Source organism: Solea solea, chromosome 4 (assembly GCF_958295425.1).
Source record: "Solea solea chromosome 4, fSolSol10.1, whole genome shotgun sequence".
Lineage (NCBI taxonomy): Eukaryota > Metazoa > Chordata > Actinopteri > Pleuronectiformes > Soleidae > Solea > Solea solea.
Window position 1 is genome coordinate 12,064,642 of NC_081137.1, and position 18,283 is coordinate 12,082,924.

An 18,283-nucleotide genomic window follows, 5' to 3' on the forward strand; every position below is an offset into this window, starting at 1 on the left:
TTAAAAATACCAGTACATGTGTAAGTATATGCCAACTTGTCAAAATAAAGCAAGATGAAAACAGCGAGCTAACCTTCCATATTGAAATTAATTGTGTTGTCAAGTTAAATAAACTCACATTTTCGAGGCAGCAGGTGAACTTTTGTTTCTAAGTTCAACCACCATGAAATCTGTTACAGTTTAATAAACCTTCAGCAAATTCCACAGGGGTAGAAAGTGTTAAGGCATATCAGAAATTATTAAAAATATAATATGCCACAAGAAGGGCAATTAAGAAATATGTATGAGACGGGGTGTGATTTGTCAATTTTTCAGCATTTGATGAATATGTATGTAAACGGCAATAGTTGTTCTGGCTGTCTATTTTATATTTTACGCATTTATTTTTTTTACATATTTATTTTTTATCTTCTTTTATTATTACCACTTTTTTGTAAGAGTAATGTTACAGCACACCACATATGTGCTTATGAAAAAAGAAAAAAAAATGTAAATAAGTGTGAAGTTAACTATGTTACAAAACAATAGTTTTACAATGTTAGTGCACTTTCCATCCATCTGCACACACATACAGAAATACTTGTTTGGTTGAAGATGCACATTCACTCACCAATATATGACACAGAAACCTAGAGACCCACTTCCTCCCTTGTATCTAGACGTAAGAATCTTTTTGTCCATATAATCCCCTCTGAGTCTATTAATATTTTTGTGTCCATGGCGCTTCCAACCACCATCAATGTTGCACCGATGACAGGAGATAAGAGCATAAGGAGCAGAGAGATAAGAGCAAGTGACCCTGCACGAGAGGTCGGACAGAGGAGCAGGAATGAGAAATAGACCTTTACTGCTTAACTACACGTCCAGCCGGATCAAAATTAGATAAATAAATAACTATGGAGGTCATTCTGAGTTTTCTAGTAGTGCATAACTTTTTTTTGTGGGTTCACCCGCCCAAAAAAAAAAAAGTTAATTCTTATGGCAGCAAAATGTGAGACAGCATGTCAGTGCACCTAATATTGAGATAAATCATTTCTGCTATATTAACATTGTAGGTCATCTTTAATTGTATTAATCACAAAGCAAATGAATGTTGACATATCTTCAAGGTAACTTTTTAGTGGCTAATTGGGAAGTACAATTTTAATTACATTTTCTTAATCTATTTCACTGCACATTGTGTGAGAGTGACAGTATTATATACAATAACAGTTTAAAGGATTAACAGGAGTGGATGATAGTTTGTCTCTATGTTGCCCTGTGATGGACTGGTGACCTGTCCAGGGTGTGACCCCTCACTATAATAGTTTTGTAATCAATATAGTGTTGGTATATTATCATGTATCATATGTATGGTATGTTTTATGTATGGTATGTAGATTTTGGATTGTTTATTGTGTACAAATGAAACTGTTGTACGATTAGGACATCAGATATGACTTTACCTGTTTGTTGTTGTACTTGGGCTGGCTGGTCTTGTAGCTGTAGTCAGAGTATTGGTCTGAGCCGGTCGAGTTGTCGTCTCCTCCCGTTCCCACAAAGGTGTTGGCAGCGGGCAGGTCCTGAACAGCCTGATGCTTCTGTGAGGCAGAGGGTGACTGGGCCTGCAGCTGGATGGAGGGTAGTGGGGAGTTGGAGCGGTAGTGCCTGCCTATATCAGGGCTCCCTGGTGAGTATGTTAAGGGCAGATGTATCCTGGGGCTGTCATTGACCCCATCGAGGTTAAACTTGAGACTCTTTTGCAGGCTGACCTCCTCGTCCTCCCCAAGTGGTTTTGGTGACTTCTGGGGTTTTCCTTTGCGTCCGCGCTTGCCCTTTGCATTCTTTGGTACTTGTTTGGGTGCATACAAGTCCTTTGTTTCTTTTTTTCCAGCCTGGTAACCACTTTTAGTTTCTCTCTGGATGCGGTGTCTAATAAATACCACAACCAAGATCAACATGACAACACCTGCAACTCCGGCAAGGCTTCCAAACAGAATGTTACTACGCTGTGCAGCAAAACCATTGTCAGGATCACCCGCAATGTCCCTGTCCAGTGGAGTGTAAAGACTGTGTCCTACTAGAGCTTCGACTAAACTGACATTTGAAATGGTTTCGTTGACATAAATGTGAACCAGGGCAATGGTGTGACGTGCAGGTTTACCCCTGTCACTCACTCGCACCACTAGGCGATGTAGTCCACCATGTTTCCGGGTCATCTCCTTTGCGAGAGTGACCTCACCACTGGAAGGGGAGATTCGAAATAACTGGTAAGGGTTTCCACCAGCAATACTGAAGACCAACTCTGCGTTAGGTCCACTGTCCAAATCTTCAGCCTCCACTACTTCCACATGGCTATCTGGAGAAGCTAGCGGCGACAAGTGTCTATAAGAGGAATTGGAGGGTTTGGTAACCACAGGGTCATTGTCATTTTCATCCAATACGTTGATAGTGACACCCACGTATGAGGACCTAGGAGGTTCTCCTCCATCCACTGCTTTGAGACGGAAAGTGTAGCTGCTGTCTTTCTCCCTGTCGAATGAGATGCTTGAGAGAATGGTGCCTGTTCCATTTTGAACGACAAACTTTCCTCCGTCCGGCTCAACAGAGAGCTGAACACGAGCGTTCTCGCCTTTGTCTGCATCCATAACTGTCACCATACCGACTGGACTGAGTGGAGGCATGTTTTCCAAAACAGAAAAGCTGTAGCCGCTAAGCATAAACTTGGGGTCATTGTCATTGCGGTCAAGCACCTTTATTACAACAGTTGCAGTTCCTTTATGAACAGGTGATCCTTTATCTGCTGCTGTGACACGGAATTCATAACGTTCTTTATGCTCACGATCCAGTGGGCTCCGGGCTCTCACTTCCCCTGTATTTGGGTCAATCTCAAAGAGACCTTTGATGGATGAGTCTGCCAGTATATTATAAAGAAGTTCAGCATTAGTACCACTGTCTGCATCTGAAGCTGTAACATCCAAAACCTTCTCCCCTGGTTGGTTTTCTTCAGCAAAATCAACCTCAAACAAGTTTGGGGAGAATATTGGAGAGTTATCATTCACATCAGTCACCTGCACCTTCAAGGAATTGGTACTAGACAATGCTGGGTTTCCAGAATCCACAGCCACGATTTCAACCCGGTAATCCCTCACCCTTTCATAGTCAAGAGGAGTTGTAGTCTGTAGAAAATACTTCCTCTTGTTGTCGCTGGATGAGTCACTGGCAGGGCGGAGCTGGAAGGGCACATCTCCCGCAACTACACATGTGACCACGGCATTCTCTCCCTCATCCTTGTCAGACACTTGCACCAAAGCTACAGCTGTTCCCACTGGCATATCCTCGGAAATGTTAGCCACTCCTTCGCTATGGGTCACAAGACCGATTCCACGAATCTCCACAGCTGGAGCGTTGTCATTTTGGTCCGTCACCTCGATGGTTACAAATGTCTTGGAGCTTTTTGGTTGAGGGCCCTTATCCTTTGCCATCACATAGAAGGATAGGCTGCTGATTTCCTCCCTGTCCAGCGATCCTTTCACGTAGATGATACCAGAGGAATGATCAATTCGTAAGAGCCTCGGCACTGGATCAACCGCTTGATGAAGGGTGTACTCAATTTCTCCATTAGGGCCCATGTCAGAGTCATTCGCTTTGACCTACAATTAAAAAAGACAACTATGAAGCACAGAAATTGTGTACAATTTGAAATAAAGTAAGTCAATTTAGCCAGGTAAGCATGCCAACCATTTTACTTTTTTTTTTTACTTCCTCTCTGCTTTCAGTGGCGGTGTCAGCCCTGTTCTATATTTTCCTGTTCTATATTTTCCTGTTTACTTTAAAGCCAATGGAACATATTCAGTGGACATGAGAGTCAGTACAATTTCACAGCAGTGCACAGTGAGAAAAGAGACAATGCCTGAGTGTAGGTGTAAGATGCTCCATCTCCAACTCTCTGTTTTGTGCATATATATAATAGCACAACAAAAACCATAAGCAGCTTAATAACCTGTATAAGCACAATGTGCTAATGCTGTAAGAGTTTAAGTAATAAATGCACATCAGAGCAAGAACAGGGTATACAAATTTGATGTCAGAACTGTCAAAATGAACTTTCAGTTATTTAATGCACTTCAAGCAGCTGAGTTGTGTTTACTTCCTGTGGCGACTGACCTTTGACCACAAATGCCATTTATGTCGATTCTACCTTCCTTCTGCAACTTTACATTTAGACTCAGCAAATTAAGTGATTTTTTAAATTTTTATTCATATTATTTATTTTTATTTTTTATTTTTAATTAATCGACAGCCAGCATACTACAAATGTGGACAAATTGGCCAGAAATTGCTGTCATTTTGTATCTAGTCATAATTCCACACTTTACCATGTCTAATCCAGATTCATTTTTTTTGTAAATTTTTTTTATTTGTTAATTTAACATATTTAATACCTTACCACTTTATGACTACAGATGCATATTAGCCAATAGTTATAATTTGTCATATTTCCTTCTTTATTTACTTCAGTAATGTGCAATGTCCCTGCTCAAATGCATGAGTAAATAATTCAATAGGATTGCAATCTTACCTGTAAAACAGAGTGACCCGCTGGGCTGTTCTCCGAAACTTCAGCGTCGTATGTGGACTTTTCAAACTTCGGAGCATTGTCATTGGCATCAGTGACCACCACTCTGAGCAGAGCACTGCTGTAGCGCTGAGGGTTTCCTCCATCCACTGCCTTGATGGTGAGATCATAGGAATCCTTTAGCTCGCGATCTAAGTTGCCAAGGACGATCAGTTGGGGGAGCTTCCCTCCCCTGTCATCTGCTACTTGTAAGCCAAACAGCGTTGCTGCATCAGGCCCTGCAGTCAGAGCATAGTCAGCTACCCCGTTCCTGTCTGAGTCCCTGTCCGTAGCCAAAGGTATGGAGAACAGCGCCCCCATGATGGTGTTCTCTGGGACAGAGATGGTAAGCACAGAAGAGGGGAACTGTGGGGTATTGTCATTGATGTCTTGTACCTCAATACGTCCTTCAATGAGTCGTGGGCTCTGATTTTGGATCAGATCTGTTACTGATACTTCAAATTCCAGATAGCAGGGTTTACCCTTGGCCAGGGTTCGACAATCCCTCAGAGTCTCTCGGTCTATGGGAATCTCTGTGGTGAAAATGTCGCCCGTCTTCCCATCAACACGCAGGTAAGGGGCACCCACCTCTAGCTTGTAGAGATGACCCGAGTCGGGTAGTCCCTGGTCCGCTGCCAAACTACCTATAAGAGAGTTTGGAGGCTGCTCTTCTTGGACCCGGTACAGGATGCTGCCTTTAGCAGAGCCACAGTGCAGCACCAGGACCCAAAGAATCCCTACTTGTAAAGTTAGTTCCATTTGGTCATCAGATGATTTACCTGTGAATGACAAAGAGAATCTGTGTGAAAATCTGGAGTACCTTGGGGTTAGATTTACAAAAAAATGGTAAAAATTGGTCTTTTGAACCCATTTTATTAGCAGCTATACCCGAGACTTGACAAACTCAGTGTCAAATGAAGGATTTTATACTGATAAAATTATGTAACATAAAAAATACTGAGCACAAGTTATAAAAAAGGAGACTTTGCGCAAAAACCTTCATAGCTAATGGCTATGCTAACAGCTAGAAGCTGAATGCATGTCTTAAATGGAGCTGGATTTTTCATTGCTGCCAAATATGAAGTTGACAAGAAAGAGCTCAGCATGCTCTCTGGTCATCCATGACTCCAGTGCTGATCAGAACGTATTGCGCTGATATTTTGTGATAACAGTGTTTTCACTTTTAAAGAAAAATAATGTCACAACTTCATGAATTTCTGATTTAAATATATATTTTCATATATTACAATTTGAGTTTATTATTCAATAAAAATCCAATACAGATGAACAGACTGATTATTTCAGTATTACACTTATTATAAGACTAAACTAAACTGCCTGATTTATTTCATATTTCCAGATGGGCTTCCATCAACAATAACCTCCACACTAAAGGGGTCATGGATGTAGCAAGGCAGATCTTCTGAGGCAGATTATGCAACATGGCCATTTTTATCTCATGCAGCTTGGAACGATGCACAAATGACAGATATTTCCACCCATGCACCGTAGCTACTGGCTAGCTCAAACACTGCAATCATTGTTTGATATTGAACCTTTCAACCCTGTAATTATGACCCATTATTTTTGTGTCTTCTTTGATCTGTATTCCCTCCAGCTGAAGAATTCTCATGCTGCAGTGATCTTAGGCTATAATTATTTCCCCTCTGTCTTTCAGAGTGTATACTGTGTGTGCTTTCTATTTGATATTTGAAATGGGAACAGTCTTTGAGGTTAAGTATCAAGGTCCACCAAACTTCATGGTTACAGCATTTTATTTATTTTTTTGCATGTGTGATTGGCCACTCACTAACTATCACTACATGTATTTACTGAAGTCCGCTGTTGCTACCCAGATTAAACCAGTCTGTGTTAAATACTATTCCTCAAGTCATACTCTGCCCACAGAAATCTGGATTTCATCATCTACCCATTTCTAAGGTGGTTCCCATAGGCCATATGTGGACTTTGGTGAGAACCCCTTCAGTTTGTGACCATGTGGACATGTAGCACAGCAATTTTCCTCCTTGTGTAAGGAGAACCATGAGTAACCACTCCAAAAACACTTTGCCACTGCCACTGGGTTGGAATGTGAGATCAAGAACACATTTTAAGAACAATTTTGGTAACAATGGGACAGCAGACATGTACATGCATGGGGAAATGCAAAGCAGATCTCTGCAGACATGTAACATGACAAGTATGACCCAGGCCTTATAGTTGCTCTCGAGAACTGAAACAATGCATTTTTTTTATTAACTTTTGTGAATTCTATTACTAAAATGTTCACAAGCGTAGAAAGTGTACTGATTCTACACTTTTAGTTTAAAAGGTGTTGTTAAAGGTCCAATGTGTGACATTTAGGATGTTTTATAGGCAGAAATGAAGCATATTACAATTTGAGTTCACTCTGCAGGAACGTCAGGCAAAGACACCGTTTTGTCCAACAACACAATCTCCTAACAAAGGGAAAAAAATTGTTTTTTTACTCTGGCACACTAGATGTGGACTTATAATTGGTTTAATCTAAAAACTTTTGTTTTTGTAGTCTTAGAATAACAATTTTATATGTACTTAAGGCAACAGCCTTGCTTTGTGGAGACTGCCATCTTGCACTGACATGTTTCTACAGCAGCCTAAAATAGACAAACCAGCCAGATCATATGTTTTGCTCGTCAACGTGAAGTGAAAGCTTAGTATAGCAGTATCATCTCTGGTATGCAAAGGCCACCATTGTTTCCTCACACACGTTTAAATGGGTGTTGTGAGCCGAGGAGTCCTTCATGCTTTACAATGTTTCATTAGATATCACTAATAAACTTTCACCCTAAACTTTCAGCATAATGTCGAAATAATGAAATAATGTAAAGTAAAATCACAACACAAAAGCATAAATCATGAGTCTAGAGGAGAGAAAAATAAATGAGGTCAGTGTAGGTGTCGGTGATATAACAATCACAATAATGAGCTCAATATAACTTTCCCTCAGATCTGTAAAACTTGTTGTTGTCTTCTGTACACCGACGAGTGAAAAAAAATTAATCTTTAATTATCTGACATTCTTGGCGATAAATAATGACATGAAGTAATTAAAATATTCTTGTTGCAATAATATTGTGGGCCATATCACCAGTGCTTAAGTTTGTGCAGATGGTGAGAAAGATTGAAAATCATACATGTGTATGAGCTGAGTTCACGTCAGAATTCTCTATGTCCTCACATGAAAAAATTAATATTCCAGATGGAGGCAAATGTGTCAATTCCTTTTTGGATACATTAAAATTGGAAGTGCTAGTTATTGATGTACTAATTGCTAGAATATTGATGTGTCCCTCTTTACATTTGCTGGAGAGCCTGTGGTCAGTGTGGCATGAGTGTGTCTGTGTGTACATGTACACAAGCACAAAAAAGGGGCAAGAGTAAAATGGAGATCAGAGGGTAAACATAATGACACCTTTCTTATACATAAGTGAAGCTGAACAGCCAGATAATGGCAGTAAAGCTGTACTGTAAAAAAACAAAACATGTTTATGATAAAAAAGACACTGTTAAAATAACCATATTGACTATTTTCATTGCATATTTTACCTTATTCTGGGTTCAAAACAATGGGGATTCTTTTTTCCACGGATATGAAAACACTAATAAAGCTCATGTCATGAAATATGGAGTGATTTTACTGAATAATTAAATGTATAAATGATAAAATACAATTTTATTATGTATAAAAATGACCATTAATTACTGCAATAACAAAAAAATAACAAGAAAACTGGTGGCTAACCACCATAAAAATAGATTTAAAATGAAAAGTTACAATTAGATGTAAAAGTGCATTCATTCACTATACACTGTGTGCATCAAATGTGTACATGTAAAACTGTCAGTTTAATTTAAATATTTCAAATTGACAAAGGCAGTTTGTCTCACTGTGATCTGACAAATCTTCATATTTCTTCAACAAAATGATTTTTTTACATGATAATAATATCCAAAGAGGAAACACGTGAAACACTTGACCAGACTGGTACAGTCGCATGTACTTTATCCTACTTTGCAAGTGCATTTGTGATGATTGTTATGTCTGACAACTTAATGTCTTCCATCATTGTTCCATCTCCATTTAGATTTAAATCCATGTTGTTTATGAATTATGTGGTTTTTGCAATAATTCCGTGAGAATCTGTTATCAAAAGCACATTATTCTCTAATTTCTCACGTCATCACATTTGTTTCATTAAAAGCGTGACAGCATTTTCTTTTCCCTCATCTCGAAGCACATTAAGGTGTTGGGAAAGGGAAAGTGTGCTGAGATTTCTAACAAGCGGAGGATACAAGACTTTGTGGACCAGAGTTCACTACACCTGAGCAGCAGAATGGATAAATCAGAACTGCTGGACACAACTAGGAGTGAAATATCCTCTAATATCAGCATTTTCTTCAGTGAAAAACTTGGCGATCATCTGCCATTGCAGATGGTTTGGTCGACCCATAAGACTACGCGCTGATTCAGGCAGATTCTGATACATAACTCAGCATAAAATCACAGAGAGGAAAACAGGAGGTTAGTTTTCTACTAGAGCGGTGCTATATTGTCAAAAAAATCAGAGTGATTATTTTTGACAGATATTGTGATATGATCTGTGATTGGTGTGAAATCATTTTTGTATCTCTACAATTGTAGGAGTCTGTCAACAAACAGCTGAAGATTCTTGGGCTAGTGAATTTCTGCAGCACTGAAGAATAATGCAGTTTGACACACATCTTCTTTTCATCACATGACTGTAGCATCTTTCGATTTGGATATTGCACTTTGTCGCATTGTGATTTAAATTATTTTCAGTAGTTGGGCGTCCCTATTTTCTAATCTTAAAAAAAAAGTGCTTTCTCACAGGGAAACCAACAAGCACAAATCATTTTAAGAATGTGCGAACCTGACAGAGATAAATCCTTTAAAATGTTGCCCTGTTAACACCCAAACACTGAGGTGGGACTGTGGTATTCACTTTTATTCTGGATTCCTACTTATTTCCCTGTGTGCTGTCAAATGTATTATACCAGTTCATGGGTTCATCAATTCAATAAAATAATAAATCATCATCACTGTGTGTGGGTGATTGTGTGGGAATATTTTTCCTATGTTGAATGTAATATAGTATTACCCATTCATTTCCTATGAGTCAATAAGGCAATAAGGCAAAAAGATTATATATATATATATATATATATATATATATATAACACAATCTTTATGCTTTCGAAAAGTTGTAACATTGGGTTGGAACACTGGTGGAGGTTAAATAGCGAACACCACAACCAATCAATAAATGAACAAATATATAAATAAATGAATACGCTGTGCGCTGCTGTGAGGGAAACTTACTCCTGGCTAATTCTTTGGTGATGCTACAAATTGTACGAGTGGAGCACACACCCGTTTATGCAGAGATTCACACACAGCCTCAAGAGCTCATTCTGCAAAAAAAAACATGTTCAGCTCAAATAGACAAACCTCAACCCCACTCAGTCGGACACATATAGAGGTGCTCTGAGGCAAAAAATTAACGTTCTGAAGAAATGTTTTCGAATCGAATCAAAGCAGTCAGTGTCCAACTGCATGGTGATCATGGGAAGGTCCAGATGGTTCTGACACAGAGATAAACTGAAGGCAGCCTGTGCCACAGTGGACCTTCAAAGATGGTCTCAAACTGTTCGATGGGTCGACTGTGAGCTACATGAAGAAGTTTTAACTTTGCACCAAAAGAATGAAGTCAAAGCAAAAGAACATCACAAGGTCCACTTGTCACACTGCAAGAACACTGCCTGAGCTAAACCAGGCCTATTAAGACTATCAGGGGTGCTCAGTCTGAAGAACAACACTGGACTGTAGCTTAAAGTGTGTCTGTGTGTGTGTGTGTGTGTGTGTGTGTGTGTGTGTGTGTGTTTCATGACTCATTCTCAGCATGACCATCAGTCCACAGACTCACTAGCTGCTGGAGAAGCTCACCCAAGCAAACCCTCTCACCTGACGATGACCTCCTCAGATTACAGTGTGTCTAAGAGGAAAAAAAAAAGGTCTCACTTCTGCCCACAGTGTGACCACAGAGCCTGTTGTTTGTGAAGAATAAAAGGGATTTGACTGACAAAAAAACTGTACAGAACTGTTTCGATAATACCAGTGTAAATTATCTGTTGTGAGACTTATAAGGGCTTATCTTATCTCACACTACCTGTGTGAACAGTGTTGCAGAGGGAACAGCTACAAGATGCATTCAGTGAACCCTGTAACCCATGGAGATGGATGCACTCCACCAGTTGAAAGGCTGATCACAAACTACTAAATGCTACTACTGCCCCCAAACTAATGTCAGCTCATAGATATGCAAATACACTTTACATTACATCACTAATACATTCCACAGCCTGCATTTTACAATAAAATACTTAGCATGTGATTGAATATTCCCCAGGAATATTGTCATATAGTTTTAAGCGTTTAATACACGCTCACCCATAATAAATAGGTCATACCTAGGTTGCATAAAATATGCACTGTTTATATAATACATTCACAATGACAATATTGGGAGAGTGACATCAACTGCAACAAGTCAATGATACTAATGGCAGAGAAAAACAGGTACTGATCACTTCCTTGGCTCTTTCATTCCTTGCCATTTTTGAATGATGTTGAAAACCTAAATTCTTCCCAGCAACTGCCTGCAACGCTTTAGCCCTCAATCTCACCACATGCAGCCAGTGTCTGCACTGGAGGTGAAAGACTTCACTGGCAGCTAAACATCAGTCAAACTTCAAGGCCTGATTGAGTCTCGCCTGGAGCCATCACACAGCGCACCACGCAGCTGACCCCATTGTGGAAGAGAACATTTCTACTTATATGTGTCTACAATTAACATCCAGTCTTGTACCAAACTGTGTACTGTTGGCCTCATTCCAAGAAGGATTCCATTCTCTGCTTTAACAAAGGCAAAGGGGGGCAAACCACACAGGACCTTGCTGATTTATTCTTCCTACAATTGTTTTTTGCAAACAGTCCTAAGAAAATCTGACATTGTATGGATGTTTTGACTGTGCCATGTGTTTTTGATCCATCCATCTATAGGAGAATTAATATTGATTTGGAGCTGACTTTAAAAACACATGTATAACAAGCAGCCACATTACAGTAGGAATGCAATTACTGTGGGGAGAGCAAACTTGAGGTATTAGAAAAAGTTGGTCATGAAGAATAGTATTGTGTTGCTGAGCATGTGTCCCCTGTCCTGGTTACCATGGAGACAGACAATCGACTGACTGAGTCAACTTAGTGACTGCCATGGTGACATTTGCTCTTTCACTTGGCCACTCAGTGGGTCCAGGGGAAATGACATTGTAAAATCACTAATCTGTAAATTCCTTCCTAATTTCAACAATAATATTAATAACAATAAAACACATCACATAATCAAATTAAATAGCTTGTTTGCGATACATTTTTAGTAGCGCTGATAGGGGAGCTTGAGATTTAGGGGCGCTATCATCCTGCTCCTCCTCCTCCTTCCTCTGCAGAACCAGAACCTGGTACAAATCAAGCTCCACAAATTCTGCTGAGGGATGTGCTCTTCCCCTGCTTTGCTACAGTGTGGAAAGATAACGGATAATTTAATGATTTTCTCAACTGATGTGATTTGATATATTGGCTGACTCTGCGCCTTTAGCTAGTATAATAGGTAAAATCCATTCCCTCCCACCACCATGATTTATGATGGCTGGTATCACAGCTATGGGTCTTCCTATACAGCTAATCTACGGACTGAATTCATTGCAAAATGTTGCCTTACACACCTCCAGTGACTGTAAAACCTGAACACTGGTAATGAGTGAGTAATGGCCTTTGGTTGGAAACACTTGTTATGGGTTATGGACATTTGATTTAGCTTCAATTTAGGCAATGTCATACCTAAACACTGATGGAGGGTTTTAAAAAAAGAAGCATTAAATGCATTGAGATCAAAGAGGCTGAATTTCCAACATGTTTAAAGAGAGATAAGAGGTATGAACTAATGTCAGGTCATAAATATACATTTTTATTTGTTTGTTGTTGTTTTTTTGTTAGATTTCCATACAGGATCATTTGAATGCTTTTAAATGATTCTCTAAGGGTTTAATCTGTCAGGTATTCATTTGGAGCGGCCACGTCAGAAACCTTGTTTGAGGCTGTTCTGTGATTTGATGTTGCTCTTTAACGAGACCATTACAACAAGATGTTAAGAGCTGAGGGATTTAAGGGAGAATATCTAATTGCAATTTCTCCGAGAGATGCTGTGATTGTGAAACAATGTTTAAGTCAAGCTTCAGTTCAATATTCACTGCACAGCGGATTTGAAACATGATGGACCTAGAGCCGGTTAATAATTCAATAACAATATTTATCTCAATATAGTTTTCTTCAATATGAACGTAACAACGGTTCAATATATATCGATATAGTGTTTAGGAACTGCCTAGAGACACTGGAGGATTAACCCCATCGTGTTGTACCTCAGGTTTGTGAAACAAACAAATGTTTAACAAGTGTTTGGTGTTTTCTTTTTCTTTTTTTTTAAAAAAAAAGAGAAGTCAATCGTTTCTTCAACTTTCACTCGGAAGCAAAACATTTTTCCTGATGAGATTATAATAAATATTTTGGGATTTGAAACGTTTCCATAGATAGACAGATATGTAGCAATACTGCATCGTGTTTTAATTCTACACCTCAATAAAAAAACAGAATTTCAACTTTAAAAAAAAATGTAAATGGTTGTGGATCAGTTGTAGAGTGAGCTGTCTTCCATCCAAGGTCTGAGGTTTGATTCCCAGGTGCATTACATTACGTCTGCATCCCTTAATCCCAAATTGCTTCTGTGTCTGCATGTAGATGTGTATCATTGCTGTGTGAATCAAGATGTGCTATAAAGACACAGGAGATAGATGGATGGATAGATAGATAGATAGATAGATAGATAGATAGATAGATAGATAGATAGATAGATAGATAGATAGATAGATAGATAGACAGATAGATAGATAGATAGATAGATAGATAGATAGATAGATAGATAGATCTGTCCTGTGTCCTAAAATACAGTATGAGGGAACTTCCCAGATGACTACAAGGAGCAGACTATTACAATGTGCCTGGTGTTCGTTGGAGTGGCAAAACAACACCCAGACTCTCTCTGTCTCTCTCTGTCTGTCTCTCTCGCTCTCTCTCTCTCGTGCAGATGAGCTGACCGAAGATTTCCCCCATCACATGTTTTCCCCCCCAATTATCTACACCAATCTCCCCACAAAGAGATAACTGAATTATTAACGCGGTAGTTGATACTTAAAAAAAATAATGTGCACATTTTGCGCAGAAATCATTGTGCCGTGAGTAAATAGGTCCATATAAAGAGTCATTGATATGAAGCAATTAGCGTGATGTTTGCAGGAGGAGAAAGAAAAAAATACTGAGGAGGATGATGCATCACATTTTCTGCCTCACAGAATCACAGTGGTGAAATAAAGATGTAATTACCACGATCGCCAGCACACATCACACTCTCAAGTGTATGCACTGTGAACGGTGAAGCTCAAGTGCAATAATATATGCAGACTTTAATGACAGTTCATGTCATTACTCGAGGAGGCTCGACCTCAAAGTCTACTGTTGAGTCTATTACTTACAGTGGCTGGATTTGTATCGTGATTGTATGTGACAGGTGTGGAACTATTGACACTGTAACGCAGCGCAGCTTCTCTGTTATTAAGTGCGCCAACTTGTTGTAATAACAGCTCCATAACTGCGCACAAAAGAGGAGTTGATTGCCAAAATAAACACAATTTAAGGCAGAAAAGTGCAACAATGGAGACAGACTGAACAACTTTCTCTGTTAATTCATGTCGGTACCTGCAGCCAGAGACTTCGCGTGGAACCAGTGGGTCCGCAGATGATAATCTCTCTCTATATGTGCACCGGCGCTTCCACAGGCAGGTGTCTCACCATCAATCCACCACTATCACAGCACTGGCATTAAAATAACTTCAGCAGACACAAAATCCATTCACTTTGCGTGTCAATATTCAAGATCCGGTCCGCGCTGTCCTCCTGGAATCTTGTCAAATTCGGATGCAGCTGTCAGTCCGTGGGGTTATTACAAGTTGTACGCGCGTTTATGTTACACGTCGAGTGTTTTTGTGTGTGATCGAAGTGGAGAACGAAGCGTCTTATTCCACAAGGAAAGCCCCGCTGTGTGCCATTTGCAATCCCCGGCAACTGATCCCTGCCAAGATAACGCACTACAGTCGCAGGCGCATCTCTTTGCTTTTCTCCAAGAGTTTCTCCTGCGCTTTCCTTCTGATGCAAAAACCCTAGAGCGCAGTGCGAGGACGCGCTGCGTGTGCGCACGATGCCATCAATGCGGCGTTACAACGAAACAGCCACCAAAAAAAAAAAGAAGCAGTTCAGACCAAGTAGCCCACTCTGAAGCTTTCCCAGAGAGCAAGTGGTGAGATGCTGTTAGATGCTCTCTCTCTCTCCCTCCCTCTCTCTCTCTCCATCCCTCGCTCTACTCATCCGAGCGTAGGAGGAGGTGGGGCTCTCATCCACACTGCATGCAGCAGCTCCCACTAACTTCACATTCAACACCGCTGCTCACCAGGAACAAAATGTACATACACACACGCACGTATGGGTCTATATATATATGCATGCATGTCTGTATCTATGTATGTATATGATTCCTATACAGTTTAGGGAGAATCCACCAAACTGGGTCAGCACAAACAGTGCAGGAGGGGGTTGGGGGGGTGGGAGTTGCTCCTCATTAAATCTGCAGCGCCACATTCACTACATGTGTCTGTCTGCAAGCCAACCTGTGCTTCGCATGCTTTGATTTTAAAATAATAAAATAAATAAATAAAAAAAAACCTGCACTTTTTCCAAACCTGATGTAACAGGTAGTCTGCACTGACAGTTTACTTGTTGATATTCAGCCCATGCAGCAGGATGAGTGGCCTGAAATGGAAGCTGCACGGTTGGCCACTGTTTATTCATTTGGCGCCACCCTCAGGCGGTTATAATAAAGAGAGACAGCGAGAGAGGGAGGGAGAGAGAGAGAGAGTGAGGTTTTCTGCATCAGCTGTGAGCAGACATTTAAAGGCAATTGGAATCTTTCAAATGCCTGATGATGGAGTAATATACATTTTTTTAACACAATAACTATCATTTGCAAATATAAAAGAGGGCAATGTTTTTGGTGTACAATACTGTGGGGGAACGATGAGATAAAGATCTTTTATTGAGTCAAATGGAGGGAATTGGGAGTTTCAGTAGCTCTGTACAGAATACATAAGAAGAAAATCATAAAACAATGAATAGATAAAAAATACATCAGTAATAAGCCTATAATACTACATGGTAGTGACATAGTGTGTGTATATTACATTATATCTATCTTCACTTTATCCTCTCGAGGTTTGTCGGGGGGCCAACACACAACATACACTCTCCCATTTCACATTGACCTGCATATATTGGGACTGTGGGGCGAAACCTTGCACAAACGGGGAGAACATTGAAAATGTTCAGCCTAAGCAGCTACGGCTACAGGTGGCACAGGTGATAAGGTGTAGAGCAGGACTATTCAACTAGTAGCCCGGGGGCCGGATACGGCCCTTGTCTTATGAGCTATTTTAAGAGGAGCAACTGAGTCTCAACGTCATGTTACCAGACTGTCCTCCAATGAAACGTACATATAGGTCTTATGCAGGAATTACGACCTATGTTTACGTTTTCAAAACCACCGCCCCTAGCGGTTGTATACATAACAGCAACCACTTCCGCCTTAGATGCGGTATCTTGTAGCTTCACTATGGTTCGGTTGACAATGGTTCGATTCCCAACTATACCACCTTTTTAATATTTTTTTAATTTTTACTATCTAACCCTGTCTTTTTTGCCCTAACCCTACCCTCAGTCACACCTGTGCATATTCAAGTTGGAAAATACTAGTAAAAAACATACCTTTATGTCGCATTCAGGGGTTTGAAAAAACGACCCACAGTCACGTTTTCAGAAAACGACCTATATGTACGTTTCAGTTGGAGGACAGGTTGCATGTTACGCATGCAACATGGTGCTGGACTGTGATTGCACTCTTCATGGGCGGGACAGGTCAGAGACTCTGAACTGACAAAGTGCATCTCTATGTTGTTCGCCAAACTAAAGCGAAAGTGTCAAAGTTGACTTAGAAACTCGTATTTACCAGTGGGTACAAGCACCAAACCAGTTTTACCGAGGGCAGGGAGGAGCGGGGGAGGAACGTTAAGGCAAGGGCGTAGGTACAAGCCTGGTGAGGACACTTTAGGTTTGGCCCGCTGTTGTCAGAGCAGCACGATATCTGCCGCCTCTCTCATCTCCGCTGTGATTCGCAGTGATATTTCTGCTCGGCTTGCTCACTTTCTCTCTCCTCTCACAGCATTTCCACACACGTACACCTTGTCCTGTCTGTAATATTGGAAGGGGCAATTATGTTTTTTTTTTTTTTCAAATATTGGTGGGGACATACACCTGGGGTCCTACACCCTTGCATCCAGAAACTTTAAACGCAGTAAAGTGACATCATGTTAATCTTGATTGTCCACCTCTGTCCCACTTGTAAAGTGGACTGGCTGGTGTTTTGTTTTATGCCTATAGTGTAAAACTGATAATAACAGACACAATTAATGTTATAAACAGTGATAATACACACTCCCAAAAATAGACTAGGACATTTCTGTACCCGTAGGTTCCCGTTTGACCATCAGAGAGGCTACAAAGTTCAAAAAAAAATTCAAACATGAACAAAGTTGTATATTGTTCAATTTTTGAGCTTCTTTAATAAGATACAACCAGAACATGCAGGAAATGTGTGAACTAAATAATTAAAATAGTTAAAAACTAAACTGCTTCTACTGGCAAAAGTCAGTATATAATGTGACCTCTCTGGACACTTAAAACATCTTGAACACATTACATGTGTATGTAAAAGTAATGCATGTTTTAAAATAAAACTGGCGCAGTATATCTTTTCCCCAGCCACTAACAATTTTTGGGCTAACTCAGGTGTCAACAATGACATTAATTATGGTTCCATTCCATTTAAGTTTTAAAGTGCCAGGATCCTGCCAGTGATCGAGTGTGAAATGGAGGTCAGGTAAAATACTCGACGGTTTAGCCTGTAGAAGCTTTGATTGCAAACATATTTCCTGTATTTCTTGGTTGTTTTCAAATAAGGGGATAATTATAACAATTACATATGATCATTATAGCATTGCTGAAACAACAAGCCCAAAGACTTTTGCACAGTAACTGGAATGAACTAGTCATGTGTGGTATCATCTATTAAAACTGCAGTGGGTAATTAGCAAAAAGGAGGGGGAAAAAAATGCTTGTAGTCAGGGCTATAAATCAAGGTGACTCGGTAAGGGGTGGAATCCAGCCCACACCGCAGTTGCTCCCCTCTTTTCTTCCCAAACACCAGTACCAGGGAGCATAACTGCTCATGAATGAGGAACAATGAGTCAAACGTGGGGGTTTGTCACAAAGGAAAGCCTTAAGCAACATCCTCTGGAGGAAGAAAATCTTGATTGGCTATATATCTCCCCCAGCCATTCTGAAGCAGG

The 18,283-nt window shown here is 40.1% G+C and overlaps 1 protein-coding gene across 1 annotated transcript in view; it reads right to left on the reverse strand.

The window, feature by feature from the left end:
• Positions 1-15,148, reverse strand: part of pcdh1a (protocadherin 1a) — a 114,287-nt gene extending 99,139 nt beyond the window's left edge. Inside the window, exons 1-3 of the mRNA XM_058627718.1 lie at positions 14,529-15,148; positions 4,562-5,376; positions 1,446-3,632 (exon numbers count right to left, since the gene is read on the reverse strand). Coding sequence (XP_058483701.1) covers positions 1,446-3,632; positions 4,562-5,356 — 2,982 coding nt within the window. The 5' untranslated portion in view covers positions 5,357-5,376; positions 14,529-15,148. The remainder of the gene's footprint in view (positions 1-1,445; positions 3,633-4,561; positions 5,377-14,528) is intronic.
• Positions 15,149-18,283: the final 3,135 nt, after the last annotated feature.